The sequence below is a fragment of the Desmodus rotundus genome, chromosome 9 (genome assembly GCF_022682495.2).
Source record: "Desmodus rotundus isolate HL8 chromosome 9, HLdesRot8A.1, whole genome shotgun sequence".
Taxonomy (NCBI): Eukaryota; Metazoa; Chordata; class Mammalia; order Chiroptera; family Phyllostomidae; genus Desmodus; species Desmodus rotundus.
In genome coordinates, this window is record NC_071395.1 from 103,325,546 (window position 1) to 103,348,721 (window position 23,176).

General features: G+C 54.8%; 1 protein-coding gene across 2 annotated transcripts in view; it reads left to right on the forward strand.

Annotated features, from left to right (window-relative positions):
• ARHGAP23 (Rho GTPase activating protein 23) overlaps positions 1 to 23,176 on the forward strand; it is a 75,643-nt gene that overhangs the window by 3,747 nt on the left and 48,720 nt on the right. Inside the window, exon 1 of one of the 2 annotated variants that reach the window (XM_053911008.2) lies at positions 4,276 to 4,366. The exons of the other annotated variant lie outside the window; for it this stretch is intronic. Coding sequence (XP_053766983.1) covers positions 4,304 to 4,366 — 63 coding nt within the window. The 5' untranslated portion in view covers positions 4,276 to 4,303. Of the gene's footprint in view, positions 1 to 4,275; positions 4,367 to 23,176 lie in introns of those variants that run through there. 2 annotated transcript variants of the gene reach the window in all.

Genomic DNA, 23,176 nt, shown 5'->3' on the forward strand with positions numbered 1-23,176 from the left:
TCGGCTTTTTGCTCGCACCACCATCGCCACCCTGCCCCAGCCAGCCTTTCCTGAGTGTGTTGCCCTTCCTGGAACAGGAGCTCGTTGCAGGCAGGCACATCCAGTGGTTCATCGAACTGTCCCCGCCACCCCACACAGCAGTTTGCATGTAGCTGGTGCTCAATAAATGTCTTTTGACTTGAATGAACTGGGCACTCACCTGCTTAGGAGATGAGAATTTGAGGGAGGGTGGGTTGTGTTGGGGGGACAAGCAGAGGACTTGGAGGCTGAGAGCCAGAGGCACAAGAAGTCAGATCTCTCCTCAGCATTCCCCTCCAGCCCTGTCCTCTTGCCCTCCTCCACCAGGGGGTGCTCTTTTACCTTCGGTGGAAGAGCCAAAGCAGTGGCCAGGTTTACGGCCACCTGTCCTACAACCAGTCTTCCCCCCATTGTTTTTCTTTCCAGCTCACAGCATGCTTTGAATACATGATCAAATCTGAGGCAGGCAGAAAAGGCCTTATTGTTCTCAGCTTACAGAGGGTGAAACTGAGGCTCTGAGAATGTTCTTTTCCTCAAAGACATTCAGCTACCAGGTGGGCAGGACGGGAACCAGAACCCAGGTCTTGGGACTCTCGGTTCAGTGCTCCCTGATGACACCAAACAACACCTTGCTGGCCTCTGGGCCAGGCTTGATCCTGACCCTGGATGGTCTGGTCTGAGGGCCCCTGGACCTTCCCCTAGGCCCCCTCCTGGCCTGACCTGGCCCTGGGAAAACAGGTCCTGTTTCTTCTACTCCACTCATCACTCCCTCAGGCTGTCTCTCCCTGTGCGCCTCCTCCTCAACCAAAAGGCCTGCTCACGTCTCCCCCACCCAGATGGAACCGTGCCTCACCCATGGCTCACCTGTGTGCCACCTCCTCGCTGTCCTTTCCTGCTAATTCTCTCCGCAGCTAGGATTTCACGACCTCACCCCCATGCTCTTCCTTGAAGCCCAGTCTGGACTCTGCCCCCACCCCACCCTGGGAGTGCCCTCCCTACCCAGTACGGTGCCACTTCCTCTGGCCACCAGCTTCCTCTCAGTCTTCCTGGCTCCCTCATCTGCCACTAATAGTGGGTGCTCCTTGGGTCCTGTCCCACATCTGGTCTCCTCTCTGCATTGTCTCTGGAGAATCTGAATCACACTCCTGGCCACCAATGACTCCAAAGCCATGTCTCTACCTCAGGCCTCCCTTCAGGGAAATGGACCCGGGGCTTAAGCTGATGATCACTACTCCACACAGCCTGAGAGTTAAGTCTGTGGACTCTGGGTTCAAGTCCTGAGTGGCCTTGGGTAAGATATTCAAGCTCTCTGGGCCTCAGTTTCCTTATCCACAAAATGAGGAGTGTACAATCTTATAGCCCTTTTGTAGGGCTGAATCGGACTGACACATACAAAACACTTAGCATGAGGTTATGTCCCCTCTCCCTGAGAACACTTGAGACAGAAACCTTGCAGTTGTTCGAGACTCTTCTATGTCCTTCCCCCAACACTCAGTTGGTCACCAAGTCCCAGGGACTGATATTTGTTGCTCCAAGCTTGGTTCAATGCCCCGCCCCCTGGAAGGCCCCGCCCCACCCCGCCCACTGCAGCATCGAACCGAACCACGGTGGTCATGGTACATCTCCTCTTACATCCCTGCTCCAAACCAGGGTAAACTCCAAGTGCCTCAGTTCCAGTCACTCCAGGGTCACATCTCCACCCGCGTTTCCTTCCTCATCCCTCCACGCTTCCTGTGCACATACACTCCGCCTGGCTCCAGCTGCTCCCACACCCCTAGTCTGCTCTCTCCGGCCGCTCTGCCTTTGTCCATGGTAGTCCTCCGCGGGGTGCTTTTTCTCCCCATTCCCCATCCTGCCCCATCCCATCCATGAAGCCCCCCAAATCTCAAGGCCACCTCCTTCTGGAAGCCTTCCTCTGCTTCTCCAGCCTTGTATAGCTCTTTTTCTGGAACCTCACACTAGAGTCAGGATTGGTGAGACCCCAGACCCTCCCAAGGGAAGGAGCTAGGCCTTATCTCTAGATCCCCAGGGGCCACCTCCACTTCCCCACCCCCTCACATATCAGGGTTCCCAATAAGCATTTGTGAATGAAGAAAGGTGACTGGGCTGGGAGGGGAGTTTAGATTCTCACCCTCTCCACCCTGTGTTGGGCTTTACTGCCTGAAACCCCAGAGAGAGAGTGTGCCAGGAAGGGAATAGATTCGGGGGTGGGTGGTGGGATGCAGGGCGTGAGATGAAGGGAGGCAGGAGATGGGGAGCCAGGATGGAGAGGAAGGACAGGAAGCAGAGGTTCTAGAGAAGATGGATGAGGGAGGGCAGGGACAGGATGGGGGTGCGGGTCAAGGTGCAGGAAGAGGTGGGAAGGGCAGGAGGGTGGGGGCAGAGCTCACTTTCTGGGAAGTGGGGGAGGTGAGTGCAGTGCATTGTGGAGGGAGGAATGGCCTGCCGGCCAGTGTGAGCTCATTTCCTCTCACCGCCTCCCGCAGTATCTGAGGGCATCAGGCTCTGGAAAAAGTGAGCCAGGGGTCCCCCAGGGGCCACCACCCTCCCTCCCTTCCCCGAGCCCCAGTTCAGTCTGGATCTCAGATGCTATGGCTTCCCCCTTACAGGGACAACCCATTTGAGCGGACGGGACCCCTGAGGCAGGGTGGCCACAAGCTTTGGGCCACTGGAGCTACAGGGCAGAGAGTGTCAGAAACAGGAACCTGGTTGAAGACTAAGCAAGAAAATGCAGCGTGACAGATAACAGTTAGACAGCAGGAAGGACTTCTCAGGAATGGGGTAATTTGGGTTGTGCAGGACCTTCATGAGGAGAGGTGGGGAAGGAAGAGGAGTCACTCACTGCCTATCATTATAAAAGTGTCGACTCCCATTGACTTCCAGGGGACTTAAAATAAATTAAATTAAGGTAAGATTTAAAAACAAGTCAGTATGTTCTTCCTCTGGTTCACAGGAGTAGGGATGGCCTAGTTGGTGTCTAAACCGCGCCCCCCCCACCCCTGCCCCCGCCCCGGGCCTGATTCCCTGTTTGTGACCTGAGGGGAAGGGGTGGAGGGCTTGGGCTCACCTGTTCTCAGGAGGCAGGGTGCTGATTGACAGGCCTCCTGGCCCCAGAGGGCATAGGTGATTCCTGAGTAGACAGAGTCAGCCTTCCTGCCTTCCTTGCCTGCCTTATCCAAATCACATTCCTATTTATCTGTGGCCTCTGCCTTCCTTTCTTCATAATCTATGAAACTTCAAGAAGGCATGAGAAAGAGGTAAGCATAGGCTGTAGGAAAGAGGAGGTAGGAAGGATATTAGTTAGATAGCAGAAAGAACTGCCCATCAGAAACGAAGGACTGAGGGACTGTCCCTTCCTGGATTGGCCGGAGGGGTCCTGCTTGGGGGCAGGAAATTGAGGAACTGGCTCGGGACCCCAGTAGCTCTTTTGGCCCAACTCCAAGTGAAGCAGGGAAGAGAGGTTATGGGCCGTCTGTGGCTGGGAGGCCTGAGGGGTCTCTGCTCCCTCTGCTGCCCACTGGGAAGAAGGTCTGTTCTGAGGCCTGTGGCAAGGGCTAGCTGGGCGGGAGTCTGAAAGCCTGGGGCCCCTGCCAGCCTGGTCTTCCGGCCTCCCTTCCCCTGCCTCTGTAAGGCCTGTGGGCTAAGACCCTGACTGGGCTGTGGGTGGGGGCTAGATGGAGGGGAGCCCCTGAAGGTCCCCCTCCTCCCGCACCCCTGACCACATGTCCTGATATCCCCATCTCTGCCTTTGCCTCAACTTCCATGAGTCTCTGAATGGGAAGCTCCCTAAGCTTTTTTCTGTCTTTCCCTCTCATCCATCCGGGTCTTTCGTCCCTTTCTCTGTCTCTATCTTGTCTCTGCCTCTCATGCTCTGTGTCTCTCCATCTCTGACTTGTCTGTCTGGCTGAGTTTCTCTTTGCTTCCCTTTTCCTTCCTGCCTCCCACCCTCCCTCTCTCTCCCTGCGATGGCTCTGGGTTGGGTGCCCTTGTCCACTTTCCTTGGCTCGCCCAGATCACCGTCTGTTTGGGCTGGTCCCCTGGAAGCTGACCTAGACTGTCTCCCTGAGACCAACTGTCGTCCCCAGGCTTTGTTCTGCCCTCTAGTTCTGCTGCCAGTGCAAACCCCTTCCTCAGCTCCCTTTACCAGTCTGGTACCCTAAGGAGAGGCGGTGCGTGCGCCCCGTCGGAGCTCACGGGGAGGAGCGAAGGAGCGGGCCCCGCCCCTCCCGGGTCCCTGCCCGCGCCCCCAACAGTGCCCGGGCCTCAGAGCCGCCGCTGCCACCCGATGAATGGAGTCGCCTTTTGCCTGGTCGGGATCCCGCCCCGCCCGGAGCCCCGGCCCCCCCAGGTGAGACGCTGGGCCAGGGGAGGGGGTGGGTCCAGGCACTGCCGGGGAGCTGGAGGTAGGGCGGGGGTCGCCGCGCCCCTATTCGTCAGGCACAACCTGGGGCGCACGATGCGAGCACCGCGGGCACGACTGCAAGGAATATAGGCTGTTGACAGGCCCGGGAGGGGGCCGGAGCGAGGGCTGACCCGGGCCGAGGAGAGGCAGGGAGGCAGGGGGCCGGGACTCGCAGGGCTGCCAGGGCAGGGGCACAGACCAGGGCGGCAGTGCCAGGACCCCGGCGGCCGGCCAACGGGGACGGAGGTCCGCGCCTTTTGTCCGGGTTTTTCAGGCGGGGCGCCTGCCGCCGTTTCCTCTGCCCGAGTTTTCGTTTTCCGTTGGCGAGGCCCCGGCACAGCTGGAGGGAGAGGGAGTGGGGGAGGAGGTTCCCGGAGCGAGATGTCCTTGACCACTGCGGCCGGCCGGACACCCCCCTCCCCGCGCCGCACTCGCCCCCTGCCGGGCCGGACCCGGCCGCGCGAGGAACTGCCTGGCGCGATTGCCCGCTCCCCTGGGTTTTGCAGAAGAGAAACAGGTTGGGGACCCCTGGTCCTGCGGGCGCGGCTGCTCCCTCTGTCCCCTCGGGCTAGCTGTGGGTGGGTCTGGTCGCAGGGTGCCAGGGGATTACTCAGCGCTAGGCTGCTTTGCTTGGGTTCTTTCATCTGCCAGCTGCTGAGGCTGGGGAGGGGCCAGCAGGGGCCTCTGGGCCCCATCGGGGCCAGCCCCCTACGAATGAGCCTGGCTGCCCAGTCCCGCTGGGGCACCCGAGCACACACTCCACCCCTTCCCAAGTTGAAGGGTTGAACATGGTCAAGCCAGTGGTTCCCTGAGCTTGGAAAAGAAATTCCCTGGGGGTCTAGATTGGGGTCAAGGTCAGGGCTGAGGCCTCGTTGGACAGGGCTGAAGGACTTAGGGATGCTCTTCCCCAGCCCTACCCCCAGAGCTGAAGCCGGACCTGGCACTTTGCAAACTTTGAGACTGGTGTGCTTCTCGGGAGCTGGCTGGATGTATGCTCAGTTCTCCCTCAGTCTGCATCTCTCTGTCCCCGACCCCCCTCTGCCTGTCAGCCACAGTGTTCCTAATTATAAACTTGAAATTCAGGATGGGCAGAGGGTGGGAGTGGAGGTCATTAAACCTGAATCCCTTGGACTCCCCACCCCCCACCCCACATCAACACACACATTTCAATCCCTCCAGCGTCTCCACCCCCGCCCCTACCCTGCGACCCAGCTGGGGGTGGATGGCTTGGATCCCTTGTAGTTCTCCCACTCTGCCGGGGCAACAGCTCCGTCCCCAAAGTGGCCACTCTCTGCGGTGCTGTGCTCATTGGCATGTGATTTGAATCTTGATTACATAACCAGTCATTTCGCCTCCAAACACAACTCAAAAGCCCCCACTTGCTCACAAGGTGGTCGAGCCCCACATGCAGGGAGCTAGGAATTCCCCATTCCTGCATCTGAGGCCCCCCAGTCACAAGATGAAAACTTTTCAGAAGGGAGCATTATTAGGAAGGTGTCTTTAGGACGCCATGGGGAATGGGGCAGGCTTTTTGAATGGGGCAAGTCGAGAGGAACTTGTCCTGGGGAATAGGCCTGTGGCCAGGCAGCCTGGATGGGGACTTCTGTGCCCCCTCCTCAGTCTGACCCTGAGCTCATGGGGGAGGGGAGCAGGAGGCCGGTGTGGCCCCCCAGAGGTGCAGCATTTTTGCTGCAGTGGGGGTGGCAGTGGGGGTGAGGGAGGATGCTGGCACCTAGTAGGGCCGTGCAGGAGTGGGCAGAGGTATTTATTGCTTCACCCTTCATTGCAGGGATACTTAGAAGGGTTTCATGATGTATATGGTTAAAAGGCAGAGTAGCCCTGGCTGGGTGGTTCAGTTGATTAGAGTGTCATCCCATGCACCAGATGGTCATGGGTTCGATTCCTGGTCAGAGCACACACCTAGATTTCAGGTTTGATCCCAGGTTGGGGCACGTGCAGGAGGCAATGGATCGATGTTTCTCTCTCTCTCTCTCTCTCTCTCTTTCTCTCTCTCTCCCTTCCTCTCTCTTTAAAATCAATACACATCCTTGGGTAAGGATTTAAAGAGAGAGAGAGAGAGACTACAAAAGAGGAGAATGGAATAAGTTACAATATGAGGGATTGCAGTTAGCTCTTTGGGAGAACTTCCTGGGAGAGGCTTGTGAGCTGCCCCATCCCAGGCTAGCCTGGAACACCATGCAGGGAAGTTTCCTCCAGTACAGTGGGTTAGGCAGTTTCCTGTGAAGTTGGATTCCAGTGCACAAATCCATAAGGGACGCAAATATAGTCAAATGAGCGTATACATTAGTGCCTACAAAAAAGTATTTTAAGAAGAGGGAGTTGCTTTAATAGTACAGTTGATAGCTAAGATGTAGATAGCAATTTCTCTGGGCCAGGATTTTTCTAAATTACCTCATTAACCCTCACAGCACAACCATGAAGTGGGTAGCATCGGTACCCCCATTTTATAGTCGAGGGCACGGAGGCATGGAGAGCTAATAGCTTGAACAAAGTCACATCACTAAGTGGCAGAGCCAGGGTAGGGTCCCAGCAACCCAGTTTGAGTCTGTATTCTCACCTTGCCATCCTTCTTCTCGGTACCTGCCTTGACCTGCCATCATTCCCACCTGAATCCGACTCCGTCTTGGACACAGCCCAAGATCAAGGCCAACGTCTCTAGATTGCAGCTTGGTTGCTTTTCTCTCAGTTGCGACAGGGATGGGGACAAGAGGCCTCAAGGTGGTAAGGCCTCAGGTGTCCATGGTTGGTGGGTGGGAGAATCAGCTCATTTACCCCTCGACCCGCCCCTCGGTCCCCATGCTAGCCTGTAACACTTGGCTGAGTCTCGGTTCATTGGTGTTTTCCTTCCAAAGGGGCATGAGCCCCGCTCTGTTGGCTGTAGAAGTTCAAAGGTGAGATATTGGCTTGGTCAAGGACTTGGACAAAGCCTGGTTTTAATTATCCTGCTCTGTTTCCCTCCCCAGAGAGAGCCATGAATAGGGCCTGTGGGAGCTGGCTCTGCCTTTCCCCTAGCACTCCACCCCCTTCAAACACCCGCCTTTAGATCTAGGCCCCCTGTTCCATGTGAAACTGTGCCAGCTCCTCAGCAGGGCAGTGCTAGCCAGTACCAGGCAGGCCTCAGTGGGACAGCAGGCTGGATTGGCCTTGGGACTGGACTTTAGGGCAAGTTTAAAGCCCTGTGGGGTGGAGCATATTCATCACCTGTCAGTGTGGGTCAGGACCAGAAGGCTCATCTTGTCCAACTCGCTATGCTACAGTGGGGAAACTGAGGTCAGAGAGTGTCCATGGTCAGTAGCCTGTGAGTGGTAGACATGAACCCAGGTGTTCTGACTGCCGGGCCCCTGGGCTGTGCCTTCCTAAGCATGGTCCTGTCCTTGGTGCCCCCCTCGGTGCAGAGTTCTGGGACTGGGCCCAGGAGGAAGAGGGAGGGCGGGGAGGAGCCAGGATGAGTGGACAATGTGTCCCGTTCATCTCTGTGTCCCCAGTGACCAGCACAGTGCCTGGCACAGAGTGATTCTCCATAAATGTTTGCGAAGTGCAGGCCAGGGAGCAGCCCCTCCCCTGGCTTCCCAGGGTGCACCAGCTCTGCCCCTGGCATTGTACGAGTCGGTCTACTCATCCCTGTTCCCTACCACACTGGCATCATTGGAGAACAAGAAAAATAGTAATAGCAAGTACTTCCAAAGTGCTCACCACTCTAGGTTGGTACATTATCATCATCCCGTTTGACAGACGAAGAAACTGGCACAAAAAGAATACATAGCTTCCCAAGGTCACACAGCTAGTGGCAGAGCTAAGGAGTTGACCTTGCTCTTAACTTCATTCCAGGCAGGCCCAGAGGTGTCGTATTTATCTTGGTATCCACAGAGCCTGGCGTGTAGCCCTGTTTGTTGACTGACAGTGTGTGGAAAAACCACAGATTCTATAATCTCACCCTGTGGAAGTAGCTGGGATTGGCGTCTTGGGAAGGCAGCCCAGAGGGGCTTTGCTGTGGTATCTGTGCCAGGAGTACCGGAGCCGAACCTAGCAAGGAAAGGAAAGCTCACCCATACCCCGTCACGACTGTTTTCCACCGCTTAATGGGGGCCACTGGCTACTGACTTCTCTCTTGCCCTCTCTCCCTTCCTTCTTCTCCTAGAGTTCCAAGGGGACAGTGCTGAGCAGTCGGCACGTCGGGGAAGACTACAGGTTGGATTAAAGAGGTCTATTCCTTTCTCATCTCTCTGGCCCTGAGGTGTTCAGCACAGTGCAGCCCCCTTGCTGGAAGATTCTGCATCTTTGAAGTGGGAGGGTGCAGGAGTATTTGGTTAGGGCCTGTCAGAGCTATCCATTCTCTCTCTCACAGGAAGGGTTACTGGATTTCTAGTCATCTCCAGTCCAAACCCTGAGATGCCCAGGGTCATCTCCTCCCTCAAACTGCCCCCCCCCCCCCCAAACTGCCTGTGTGCCCCCGGGCAAGTGACTACCTCCTCCTGACTCCCCCTGACTCCCCCTACTCCCCATGTGCCAGTTTGAATGGACACCATGAAGTGTCAGGCCACACTTCATGCACTGACAGAGCCTGGTGGGGAGCCAGACAGGAAAAAGAAGACTTTGCGTGGGAGTGGCGTCTGCCCTGGCACGGCCCCTCGGCACCTGGGGAGGTAGGTTGAGTGTCAGGGGCCTCGGCCTGCTGAGGTTCAAATTTCAGCCCTACCTTTCGTTCACTGTGTTACCTTGGCCAAATTACTTAATTGTTTTTGGCCTCAATTTGCTTAGCCCTGAAATAATCCCTCAAAATTGTTTTTGGATTAAATTGGATTAAATGAGGTAATACAGGTAAAGTGGCTGACATTCGGTGGTAATCTCAACTCTAGCAGCAACTGTTGTTAAACAAACCATAATCAGTGAATGGAAATGAGAACAATACACTTTGGGCTCGATAGAGAGAACCCTGCAGAGTTGGAGTAATATGAAGAGGAAATGAGCTGGCCCTGGAGGTGATGAGGTTCCCAATCAGAGGAGCTGAGCAAGCACAGGCTGGACTGGAGAGAATTCAGGCCTTGCGTGAGAGGCCGACACAGGAAACCTTAAGGGCTCTGCTGAGGGATCAGCCCGGTGTGCCAGGAAGTTAGAGGAGCAGGTGGACCTGGTTCCTGATCTCAGGGGTAGTGGGGGTGGGGGGAGGAGTAAGAAGTTGGCTGCTGTGGTTTAGGCTATACTGTGAGGCTCCTCCAAGAACAGGGAGTCCTGGGAGGCTGCCTGAAGGAGGCCTGGAAGGGTGGGTATGGTTCTGATGGGTGGGAGGCTCTTGCAGGCTTGGGAAGGACTTGGTGCTTAAGGGACACTGAGGCCCCGGGACGCTAGTCCTGAAGTCGTTCCCAAGGCAGCCTCCGTTCTGGCTGCCCAAGGCAGTGGGTGTATGGTGGTAGCTAGCGGTAATGGGGGAACTGGTAGCTCCCTGTCACCCCCACTCCCAGCCTCTCCTGGGGGAGGGGCCAGGGCTACTCCCAGTGGCAAAGAGCAGGGGCCTGTACGAGCGGAACTAGGGAAAGAAAGACTTCTTATGCCCAGTGCATTTGGGGGCGTCCGGGGGTCGGGGGAACAGTGGAGCCTTTGTCCCCAGTCGCCGGGAATCTGGCCGAGGAGCCAGCCCTGGGTCTGGCTGGGTTCTCACAGGCAGGTCCTCTTTGAAGTGACCCTTTCAAAGCTCAGCCTGTATCCCTGGGTGGAGAGACAGCTTGGGGCGGGGTGTCGGGATGACTGAGACCTGCAAGCCAAGGATGGAAGTAGATCCAGCGCCTCTGGGCGGGCAGGCTGGCAGGAGGTGTGTGGGCTGGAGGAATGTGGCCGGGTGGGGGGGCTCATGTAGGAGCCATGTGGGAGGAGGACAACCGCTCTGGGCTCTTGGTGTCCAAGTGGGGGTCAATGTAGGGAAGGGCAGAGTTCATTTTGGCCCCCTGCCTGGCGTCTATCATTCCCAGCTTGATTTCTGTCTGACTCTGGGCTCCTAAATCCACAGGTTCTTTCTCCTTTTTAATTTCCTCAAAGGGTGTGAGAGCTCCTTAGAGAGAATCCAGGGTGAATGTGGGCCTTAGAGTCCTCAGTAGGAGGGCCGGGTGGAGATCTGGGCCATCGGAGCTTTACCTGCCCCTGAGAACCCCCAAAAGGCTGAAACGTCAGACTAAAGTGGAGACCCCACCCTCTACCACAGAGCTTCCCCCCTCAGTGTGAAGGAAGATCTGTATTTTCTTCAAATGAGAGAGAGAGAGAGAGAGAGAGAGAGAGCGAGAGAGCGCGAGCCCAAGCGGGAACATCTTCGAAAGTTTCAGCTGGAGGGCTCTTAGAGGCCACCCCTCTGCCCCTGCCTGTCCATTTGACTGGTGAGGATACCGAGGCCTACAAAAAGGACAAGGACTAGGAGACAGAGGCAGAGGGCAAGGGAAAGGCCAAAGTGGGAGGAAGAGGCCAGATGGAAGCCAGGTGAGGAGGGAGCTCAGGTGCCGAGTTCCAATCAGAGGGAAGTGAAGAGCCCCTGGTCTCTTCCGCTGACCTGCTGGGATTCCATGAAAGGAGGAAGGTGGGGAATGGGTTTCTGTTGGAGTTTTTTGTTTACTTGTTTGTTTGTTTGTTTTTGGATTGAGCAGTGGACATGGTGCCTCAGGCAGCCCAGGTGAGATCCCGGCCCTGATGCTGTTTTCTAATTCATGCCCCCACATCCCGATCTCTTGGTGACATCATGACATTCTCTCTACTTGGGAAGATTCTTCTAAATCTCCCTTACCTGTCTGAGGGTGTGACCCTTGGTTCCTCTTTGAGAGCAGGGTGGGAGGGAGTTGAGAGCCTGAGGTTGTGTTGGGGGGCTGCGGGCGGTTCTGGTACTCACCTGTATCTTGCACTGGCATCTGCAGAGCTGAACCCTCATTAGCTCTAACGAAGCCTTGGAACCGTGCCCCACCTCTGCCCTGCAGCACCTGGTGGGAGTGAGGGGGCAGCTGAGATTGAGCCCAGAGCCCGGGAGCGGGGTGGGACGTCAGTATGAGGGGGGGAGTGGGAGTCAGGAAATGGGGGCCACGCAACAAGGCTGGGGCTACCGACGGGACTGAGAAAGAGGCCCACATCCCTCTTTCCTTCGCCACGAGGACTTTTCCTTGTCCGGTGGCCCCTAGGTGCTTAGGTCCTACGGTGCTAGGCAAAGTGTTATCTGAGACACTAGGGTGCTGAGGACATTCCCCAGCCAGCTTGCATAGAGTGCTGTCTTGCCCTCTCCCTAATTTCAGCCTGGGGCAGGAGAAGGACCTGACTCCAGAAACTGGAGCTTCCGTCCTGGGAAAATCAGGCAGCGGCCAGATCTCAATGCCAACTGGCCTTTGTTCATTTGGTGATCATTCCTGCGTGCCCTCTCATTTCCTGTGTTCCTGGCTCTCTCTGTGGCTCTTGCGACCTGGAGAAAAAAGCCACAATCCTGCCCTCAGTGGGTTTCTGGTCTATTTTTCCTACCGCCTACAGGCTCCACTAAGATTGTGTAACCACGGGTTCTGAGATTTGCAGCTACACTGCCTGCCAGTCCAGATCACCCCTTGACATCCTCTGCCAAAAATATTAAGATAAAAATGATCTGGCATAACTGGGGAGACAGACCTGAAGCAAACACTAGCGAGTGTCTTCACTGTGACATCATGTGAGTGTGAATGTGGTAACAGCGGTTTAAAGATGGAAACAGTGTTGCTGGGTAGAATCGCTATAGGCATTGGTTAAAAACTGGTTGGCAACATGATTCATCTCCTTTCTCTCATTTCCTGTTTCCAAACCTACCACTGAGGATTCTTTAAAAAAAAAAAAAGATTTTATTTATTTATTTTTTTAGAGAGAGGGAAAGGGAGGCAGAAAGAGAGGGAGAGAAACATAGATGTATGAGAGATACATCATTCTGATGCCCGCCGCCAGCTGGGGACCTGGCCCATGACCCAGGCATGTGCCCTGACTGGGAATCCAACCAGTGACCTTTCGGTTCACAGGCCAGTGCTCAGTCCACTGAGCCACACCAGCCAGGGCCATTGAAGATTCTTTAGTGAAACTTTCTTTGATGAATGTTCAAGGGACATAAGGAAGTGATTGTATATTTACTGACACAAAAACTGAGACCCTGAGAAGGTTAATAACTCCACCAAAGGCTGCCCAGCATCTGAGTTTAAATCTGGGTCTTCTGAATCCTAAGCCTATCCTGTGTCGCTGCTACCTTCCCTGATAAAGAAGAGCCTGGGAGAACACCCTCCCACCCTGGGAAGGCAGACACTGCCACCTGCCCCGAGCTGAGCCTTGAAATCCAGGTAGGGTCTACATAATGGAGGAGGATGCAGACGCACGATCGTGTTCTGCTTCTCCATGACTCTGCTGTGCGCAGGGTTCTTCTTGTGCCTGCCCAGAGTCTGGGTTTGCCCTTGAGTGGTATGGAATATCCCAGGGCTCCATCAACAAACACAGACTGAGCCCCTCCTTCTTCTAAAGATGCTCCAGCTCTGAGGAAAAGAAGCCTTCACTGAAGAGGTGAGGCCAGTCCAGGCTTGAAAGATGTCTGCTGGCCCTGGCTGGTGTGGCTCAGTGGATTGAGTGCTGACCTGAGAACCAAAGGGTCACTGGTTCGATTCCCAGTGAGGGCATGTGCCTGGGTTGCGGGCCAGGTCCCCAGTAGGGGGCACGTGAGAGGCAACCACACATTTGATGTTTCTCTCCCTCTCTTCCTCCTTCCCTAAAAAGGAAAGATGTCTGCTGCTGGGACAATAGAGGGGTAGTGGGCATGGAAGGGAGAGATGGACATTCCAGACCCAGCATGACTTGCTCCCGTAGATACTGTGAAGCCCTGGAAGGGTGTCTGGCAGTGGAGGCAGCAGACCAGATGATGAGGGCTGAAACTGGAGTCGGGGATGGAGAGGACAGGGTAGAGCCCCCTCCATCTTCCCCTTTCCAGAAACTTGCCACACTGTCTCCTCCGCTTCTCTGAAGAGCCTTCCCTGCCTTCGCTATTTTCTCAGACTCCTATTCATCCTTCAATACCCAGTCGAAATATCCTTCTCTGTAAAGCACGCCCCCACACAATGTCCTCAAACGTATGAGGACTTCCTCCTCTGCGCACTGGGCCTTAAGCCCCTTAAGCACAGAGACTTTGTCTTGTTCACTGTTCTGCCTCTAGCTTCTAGCCCAGGCCATCTTGACTGGGTGTTGTTGACCAATGAACTGCATGTTCCCACAGCACTTGGCACTGCTGTGTGAGAAGCACATAATAATGACAATGGGCGTATTGGTTGCAGCTAACATTTGTTGAGTGTTTCAGTCCCAGACGCTGCTGTGCTGAGCACTTTACACACTGTCTCCTTAATCTGCACAACGACCCCATGAGGAACACATTATCTCTGTTTCATAAATGCAGAAACAGAAGCTCAGAGAGGTTAATAATTAGTTCAAGGATGCACAGTTAGGAAGTGGGACCAAGTTGGGATTCAAAGCCCCAAATCCTCTCAATCCTGTTTCAGCACTTTTAAACACTATGCCTCTTTATTTGGTGCGTGTCTATCTCTTTATAAAGTCAGGGACTGTTTTGTTAATTTTAAAAAGTCCCTGTGGACTACCAAATTAAGATTTGTTAAGCATCTCCTGGGTTCCAGGCACTTAACACTGAGTCCTCTCGAGGATGCCATTCACAGCTCAGGAGACTGAAGCTTGGAAAGGGAAGAGACTTGACTTGGGTCCCACAGCCAAGGCTTAAACTTAGGGCTCTTTGACTCCTCTTTCCCAGTGTCACTGGGCCCAGCCCAGTTGCCAGGCACTCGGTGATACCCAGCCAATAGTCCTGGAATGAAAGAAAAAAGGGACTCTGAGGTTAACTAACTTGTTTGAGGGCACACAAAGGGCAGGACTGGGCTGGGACCTGGGTCTTTGGTTGCTAGCCCAGTGTGCTCCCCACTGTGGTCACTGATGAGGGGGGTCCAGAGGCAGGGCAGGGACGGGCCAGTGCAATTTCCCAAGTGCCCAACTTCAGACACTTGAGCTCTGAGCAGGAGAGGTTGACCTGGCTCTGGGGTGGGCAGGGACGGTGTCTGAAGGTCATAGCCTTGCAGGACCTTGAGAGAAGAGGGTGGGAGGCCTCCAGTGCACAGTATCAGTGGAATTTGAGTCACAGGGTGACTCCAGGCTTGGGAACCGCAGCCTCTAGGGATGCGGATGAAGATGAGGGAAGGGACCTTGCTCGGTGTTAATGACCGGTACTCAGTGACTGGCTGACTGCCTATTGGGCGCAAGTTCCCAGACCCGCAGAGGCCCGCCAATCAGATATGTCCGCTGCTCTCTATTTGCATGACCCCCCTTTGCTCCAGCCACTCAAGCTCTGCCCCCAAGGCTGCCTCTTCGGTCTCCGCCCCATTTCTGGCCCCCTGTGCAGGGCTGGCGTGGGAGGGCTGAGGTAGGGGGCTGCAAGGCTGGGAAGGGCTGACCTGGGCTGCCAGCCTGGCTGCACTATTCATAGCTCAGTGGCTGGCGTAGTTCGCATACTTGGCGTTTCTCACGTCTGGCTGGCCCAAAGCTGCCACCCCATTCACGCTCCTCCCTCCCTCCTCTCCTCTCCCCTTATCCTGTCCTTCCATTGCCTTCCCCTTCCTTACCTTTATCCTCTTAGCCAATCTTCTTGACACCTTGAGGTGGCAGAGCCCACAGGAGGAAACTGAGGCCGAGAGAAGGGGCGTGCCTTTGGGCCCGACCTCCACCAAGAAACTAGTAGTAAGGAGTCAGGTGATGCGGTGGCCAAGAGCCTGGGCTCTGCTCTGTCGGCAGACAGACCTGGGATTGAATCAGAGATGCCACTAGTTCTGGGACCCTAGCAAGTTCCTTAACTCGCAGTCCGGGAAGCTTTTCAGAAGCAGTCAAGCTGAGACCTGGAGGATAGGGGATCAGCTAAACGAAGATGAGGGAAGGAGAGAAAGTGTTACATTCCAGGGAGAGGGATCTGTGGATGTGGTGGGCCAGCCCTGAGTGGACAAGGGCTTGGCCAGCTAGAGTGAGGGGACAGAGGACACTGCAGAGGGGATTGAAGCAGTTTCCCTTTTCTCCCCACCTCTTACACCCTTATCCCAGCGCTGCCTGCCCCGCTTTCTGAATCTGGTTCCCATTGAGGAAAGGGTGGGATGCAAAAAGGTAAATTATCTGAAGCAACACCTACTCCAGGTAGACCTCCCCACCAAAGACTGTCCCTGAGGAGCATGTCATTCCTTCCAATTCAGAAATAGGATGCCCAGTACCTACCCTGTAACAGGAGTTGGGGATTTGACATCCAGCAAAGCAGAAGGTCCCTGCCTTCCAGAACTCATAGCCCTGGGGGGCGGGGGGAAGGAGGGATTTATTGGTGAAAATAATCTCGTAAATACATAGACACCAACTCATGAGTGCTGCAAGAGGGTGCAGAGGGACCTGACCTGGTCTGGGGCCCAGAGGAGGTATCTCTGGGGAAGTGACATTTTTTTCTGAGAACTATAGGGTGAGTAGGAGTTAATTAGGGTATGGGTTGGTAAGGTAGCGAGGGAGCTGGGGAAGAAGACCAGCATTCCAGAAGCAGCATGTGCAAAGGACCTGAGGCTGGAAGGGTGAAAGGGTGCCTGGTTCTCAAAGAAGCTAGAAAGAGGCCAGGGTAGCTGGAGCACAGAGGAAGGGAAGAGAGGTGGGTGTGGAGCCTGGAGGCATGTCCTACAGAGTCTGATGGTTATAATATTAAAACAATTGGCCTGGACGGTCAGGGGCCAGAAGAGTGATGGCAGCTTGGAGCCGAGGAGTGGCCATGGTGAATGGATAGACTTAGACATTTGGAAAACAGAGTTCACTCTCTATGGGTGGAATATAGGGCTGGGGCCATGACACCTCCCCTTTATCAGTCCCCAGAATGCTTTCCCAGTGACTTTGTCAGGCTGCCACCCCTAGCTTTGTTTTGTAGCTGGAGAAATAAGAAAACCCATGTGACCTTGAGGTCATGTAGCCAGAAAAGGGCTAGGGATGGTACCAGTGGCAAATGTGACCCTTTCTCCATATCAGCCTTCTTGATGTGGGGACAGTGATCTTTCTCCCTAGCCTACTACCCCCCACCCCTCAGTGCTTCTGTGAGTTAGCCCAGCACAGCACCAGACTGGGCGGTGGGGGAGGGGCCAAGGTGGCAGGTGTGTGTATGTGGGTCACAGGTATCCAAAGAGGCTGCTTGGCTCTTTTTTTTTTTTTTTTTAAGATTTTTTTCATTTATTTTTAGAGAGAGGGGAAGGGAAGGAGAAAGAGAGGGAGAGAAAGTGTGGTTGCCTCTCACGCACCCCCAACTGGGGACCTGGACTGCAACCCAGGCATGTGCCCTGACTGGGAATTGAACTGGCGACTGTTTGGTTCTCAGACCTGCTCATTGAGCCACACCAGCCAGGGCTGCGCTGCTCTTAAATGAGGTAATGCATGTGCAGCGTGCCTGCAGGTGGTAAGGGCTCAACAAATACTAACACGGGGCTAGGCTGATTGAGGAGGGGTAGGGTCTGGGGCCGAAGGCAGTGCCATCTGTCCTCTTCGGACCACAGAGCCCAGCCCAGAAACCATCTCAGTGCCCTCCTGGGCAGGAGCCAGGGGAGGTTGTTTGTCCCTGCAGAGCCACCATTCCCTCCACCCTTTCAGCTGCCTTGGGGGCATCACGGGCTGGATTAGGGAGAGCTTCAGCTCCTAGGTGGGGTGAAGGGATGACCTGGGCAGGTTGGGCAGGGCCTGGGTGAGGGGGCGGGTGGTTTCAGGGGTGGGGCTGAGAGCCTCTCTGCACAGGGAACCCCATGTGCCCTGGGGAAGACTTCCGGAATCTGCTGAGGCCTGCCCTGGGAGGAGATGTGGTCTCAGCTTGACTAGGACTGAGCTCTTCCTTGGAAAAAAAAAACCAGGGGGTATACCTATTGTTTTTGCCCAGGTGGTCAGACAACAGGGAGCACTTCATGGAGAGAGCCACTCCCAGAGTTCTCCCCCAGCCCCCGTCTCCTCTGAAATGAGCTTCCCAGTGTAGAGTCAAAGAATGGATATGATGACTTTGGAGAGGAGCCATTGTAGGCATCCTCCTGCCCCCAGGAATGACTGCCCTCAACATGATCTAAGAGGCTCTAGCCTCTCTCCAGTACTGCTAGACCCAAGGGAGAACCTTCCTGAGGCTCCATAGTCACTCTGTCCTTCTGCAGGGGACCCTGCTCCCTTGTAGGAGATGGGGAGGGGTAATCCTGGGGTGTGACTGGGGCCAGAGGGGCCTGGAGAATGCAGTGGGGAGAGGCAGGGTGGAGGGAATGAGGGCACCCTGCCCACTCCCGGCCATGAGAGCGATAGGTGTGCTAGATCTCGGCCAGCAGGGGGCTCTCCTGCACGTGGGACGTGCCTGCATCTCCCGACAAGACTGTGCATCCTTCAGCGTTTAGGCATGTTTTTCTTGGAGTGTGTGCACGGGAGAGCATGGGAGAATAGAACCTTGCCTCTGTGTGCACACCCTTGTATGTGTGTATGTTGTGGGTGTTTTGTAGGCTTGGAATAGACGTGTGTGTGTGCTGTGCAGGGTCAGCCCTCAGGAGGCAGGAACCCCACTCCTAGCCCAGTTTTTGCTGGAAAACTCTTCCAAGGTCCTGACGTGGTGGGACATGGCCTCCCCCGAGTTTGTGCCTCTATCAGTTCAGCCGCTGGTAGGTGGCAGGTCCTCACCACTGCCAAGGGCCTACTATATCAGGGTTCAGACTCCCCGGCAGCCTGAAAGCTCACCCTGTGCAGGGAGTACTGGGGCCCCCAAAGATGACAATAGGGGATCTGAGAAGGCACAGTGGAGAGAGGCGGGAGGGAAAGGTCTTCCAGGCAAGAGGTGCCCAGCTGTCCTGGATGATCTCTGTGGGCGGGCCTACCTCTGGGCCCCCACGGGGGACCTGCCTGTTCATTTGTTACATCTTCTTCCAACAACATTTTTTCCCACTTGAATTCTGATCTTGCCATTTTTTTTATTGCAGTAAAATATACATAACATAAAATGTACTGTTTCAAAACATTTTTTTAATCTTCACGTGAGGACATTTTTTCATTGATTTTAGAGAGAGAGAAAGGGAGAGAGAGAAACATTGATGCAAGAGAGAAGCATCAATTGGTTGCCTCCTGTATGCACCTGGACCAGGGATTGAACCCACAACCTTTCGGTTACAGGATGATACTCCAACCAAGTGAGCCTCACTGGCCAGGGCAAAATGTACTGTTGTTTAAGCGTTCAGTTCAGTGGCATTGAATACATTCATACAGTGGTGCAACCATCCCCACCGCCCATCTCCAAAATGTTTTCACCTTCCCAAGCCGAAACTCCATACCCATTAAACAACAACGTACATTTCTCAGCGCCCCAGCCCTGCTTTCACATCTTTCGGGTACAGAGCCAGCAGTGGAATTGCTATGTTTCATTTTGTGAGGACCCACCGTACTGTTTTTCATAGCAAGGGCATTATTTTTGCATTCCCACCAGCAATGCACAAGGGATCCAATTTCTCCACGTTCTCGCCATTCACAAATAATTATTGAGAGCTTACTATGTACCAAGCACTCTAGGAGCACAAATCTGTTTCTGAGACTTCAGTAGCTGTTATCCTTGTGAAGCTCTCAGTCTGATGGGGGAGACTCAGGTCATGCCCTTGAGCAGTCTCTGATCTGAGAGGAAAGACACAGGCCGTCACCTCAGGGAGGCCCTGGATTGATATGGGGAAAAAACAAACACACACACACACACACAAAAAGTGAACCTTGCTGTCAGAGAGCTCCCATTCTGATGGAGGAGGCTCAGGCCCTTCCTTTTGGGGAGTCCCAGACAGGCCCAGAGACCAGAAGGGGTACGTGGAGGGCACAGATTGAGACATCAAGGGGCTGCTGAGGGGAGTAAATCAGGGGGTTGGAGAGGGCTTGTGGTGGGCCCTGTCCCACAGGGCCTGCAGTTGCCTAGGCGATGGCCCTGCTGTTTACTTTGCGGCTGGCTCCAGACTCACCCTTTTCTGCAAGTGCTCATTTCCCACCATGAGGAAAGATGCTCATCTTTAGTCTCCCTTCCCCGAGGAGGGAATGGCTCTCCTGCTGGGAAAGGTCCTGCCAGCCTGGCACTTTTGCCAAGTCCCTTGCCTGCTAGGAGCAGGCCCCATCCCGGGGTCTCACGTTTCCCACCCCTTCCCTACTCCCAAAGAACCTACAAAACGAGGCTCTGGGCCTTTCCAAGTCCTGCTATGGAAGGGGGGCTCCTGAAGATTCCTCCCTGCTTGGGGGAAGTTGGGGCGTGCAGGAGCCTGTAGGGGGCTGACAGAGGGAGGTGGTGACTCCCATGCGAGTGGGTTTGTCTGGCTCTGTGCAAACCTCCCCAAGTGTCAACATGTGTCACCGTGTCTTTGTGTACACGTGGCTGAGTTGGTTGCATGTCTCATTGTGAGTGTGGCTGGGCGTGTGAAAGTGTGAAAATCCAAAAGATAATCAGAACAGCTTGCATTAACCTTGAGGGCATTATGTTAAGTGAAATAAGTCAGATGGAAAAAGACAAATACCATATGATCTCACTTGTATGTGGAATCCTAAAAGTCAAACAAACCACCCACCCAGACCAAAACCCCACCAAGCTCACAGAGGACGGATTGGTCATTGCCAGAGTGAGGGAGGGGGGTTTGAGGGGGCTGAGGGGGTGGCTGGGAGTTGGGTGGGGGGTGTTGGGGGCTTGGCCAAGTGTCAAAAGTTCCCAACTTCCAGTTCTAAAAGAAGTCACGGGGATATAGCATACAGTGTGGCGACTCTGGTTAATAACGCAGTATTGCATATTTGAAATTGCTAAGAGAGTAGATCTTAGAAATTTTCATCACAACAACAAAGGAATTCTGTAACTATGGCTGATGACAGACATTAACCAGATCGCTGCGATGTCCACTTCGCAGTGCACGCATCTTGAATCGTGTTGTACACCTGAAACTAACCTAATGTTGTATGTTAATTATACCTCAATAAAAGATTTTTTTGAAGGAAAAGAAAAAAGAACAACAACAACAACAACAAAAACCCTTACATTTATTGCATCCCTACTATGTGCCTGGGGCCTGCATTAAGGGCTTTCTTTAATTTACTTAATTCTTCCAACAACCAATGAGGTGGAAGTTAGTGCCATTCCCATTTACTGGTGAGACACCAAGGCTCAAAGAGATTAAGTGGCTAGGCTAGGTCTCACAGCCAGAAAGTGGTAGGGACTCCAGAGCCCGTGAGCTCACCCCTGGGCCACGCTGCCATGGAAGAACAAGAGGAGGGGTTTCTGTGCTACTCGGGACTACACTGGTCCCTCCTGGAGATAACACTGGGATTTCTGGTATTGCGAGTGTTTCCTCCTCCCCTCCCCCAGCCTTCCCTGGCTCTGGCCCTGTTTAAGGGTGGGAGGGGAGTGTCACAACCACCTCAACTCAGAGCAAGGTTGACCCTGGACAGGAAGGGGGGGAGGGGAAGCATGAGTCCGGAGCGACTCTTAAACCACACCCTGCCCACAGGACCATACCTAGCGCTGGGTCCCCATGCTCCCAGTGACTAGGGGTTATCTGCACATGGAGGGTGTTGGGGAAATGCAAGCTCGCCGGGCCGGCTCACCAGCTCAGCGTGTTGGGGCACGTCAGGACTGTACACAACTGGTGCTGGGAACCAGGCATCTGAATGGGGCAAAAGGGTGGAGGAGGACCGAGGGGGCAGCTGCCCTTGAATGAGGAGACTGGGGCAGGGGTCAGAGGCCCAGGCGTGGGCAGGCGAGATGCCTTGGGTACGGCATTGCCCGCATGCCTGGATGGACAGGGCTGGCGGTGCATGTGCTCTGTCTGGGGGGAGGCTGTGGGGTAGTATAGGTCTGCGTTTGGTGGTGTGCGAGGACGGGTGGAGTGCGGGCCCAGTTGAAGCTTCCTAAATGCCAGATCATTCTCTTGGGGTGGGGAGCCTAGTTCTTGTGGTTTGGGGCCTACTTTCTGGGAGGAAAGCCAGAAGAAGGAAAAGCAGGAGAGTTGACCCCAAGCCCCTCTCTCTCACTTCCTGAACCACTCGCCCTTCACAGGCATCAGCATTCCTCCCCTAGTCCCCAGACCCTCGGGCCCAGGACTTTCCTGTCCCTGGCTCCTGACTGTCAGGCTGGCCCCTGCAGCCTTCTGCTCTTGTAGCCAAGGACACCCTCTTGTTCAAGGGCTCTGGCCCCACCCTTAAACAAGATGTTCCCTCCCAGGGAGAAGAGGCCTGAACCCCTGATAAGGGCCCCCCTTGATATGTGAGCGTCTCCTTTTGCTCTGGGTGAAAGGAGCTGGCTCGGGCTTGAATCTGGAACTTGGAGACCCCTAAAGTTTTCGGGACCTGGAATGCTAATAGAACTCTAAGTGTCCTAAGGACGAGGTCTGCACCAGTCTTATTCTCGAAGGTACCCCAGGCCCTGGCACAATACCTGGCCCACAGCAGACACTCAAGACGTGGTTGTTGAAAGGATAAACGAGGAAAGTGGAAAAAGGATCTGTTTTAGGCTTTAGAAGCCTGGGATCTGGTCCCACCTTAGTAAAAGTGAGGCTTTGAACCAGTTACTTGGCCTCTTTGAGCCTCAGTTTCTGCATCTGAAAAATGGGTTTAAAAATAATCCCTGGACATCCAATTCTTAGGGTAAGGGCCCAATAAGATAAGGTGAAAGTGCTTTGAAGTAGTAAAGGATGATTACGTCGTTTGGAGAGAAGAAAACTGGATGGCCTCCCCTTGAGAGTGTAGCTCCACAGACCTGTCCCGAGAACCCCTGGAAGATAAGGCTGAATGGATTTTGCAAGCTGGTCAAACTAGAGGATGATGGGAGGGATTGCTCAGCTGGGTAATTCCTGATTTGGGGGGAGGAAGCTGGGGAGGGTGTAGGGAAGGAGGACTCACACTAGACAGGAAGGCTTGGAATAGAATCTCAGCTACGCCTGGTATTTCCCAGCCCTTGGCCCCCTCCCCCACTGCCCTCTGGGGCCCACCCCACATTCCTTTCCCAGAGGAAATGGGGGAGGGGGCTGAGAGGCTCCCAGGCCTGGAGGATCATTTATTCAAAGTATGTGCAACCTTGGGCCCTACTGTGTACACCCCTTCCTGATGTCCCTGTGGAAGCAGCTGGGGTTAAGGGGGAGGGGTGGGGAAGGGGTGGGTGTGTGTTGGACCAGGCTGTTACCTTCTTTGCTGGGCCTGCTGCCCCTGCCCAGTGAGAGGGCAGGAAATAGACATCATCCATGGCTCATCACTTCCCAGGTATGTGCATCCCTGGACGAAGAACCCCCAGGGGCTGATCCAGACGCACAGCAGCACCTGTTGGCCATGAGAGGCTCCCTGGGGCCTCATGAGTGGGGAGAGTCACTCCATTTCCTGAGAACCAGGGACTGGACTTCCAGCAAGAGGACAGGAAGTTAGGTATCTGGAAGGACTTACAGACTGCTTGCCGGGAGAGCAGGCCAGGCTCTGATTGAGGACATCCCCGTGGCCGTTGCCCTCCGCTTGGGGCCACAGAGTCTGACATGGCTGAGGACATCTTGGTGCTTCCGGTGGGAGGGGGCAGCCCTGAGTCTGCTTTTCTAGTGACTGAGGAACAGCGAAGGGTGCTGACGGAGACCATGAGTTCTGCTCCCTTGACCGCGGTCCTTTCCCGCTCTACTCCTGGGCCCTCCTGACTCAGCGCTGGTGGCAGCCTCCCTCTTC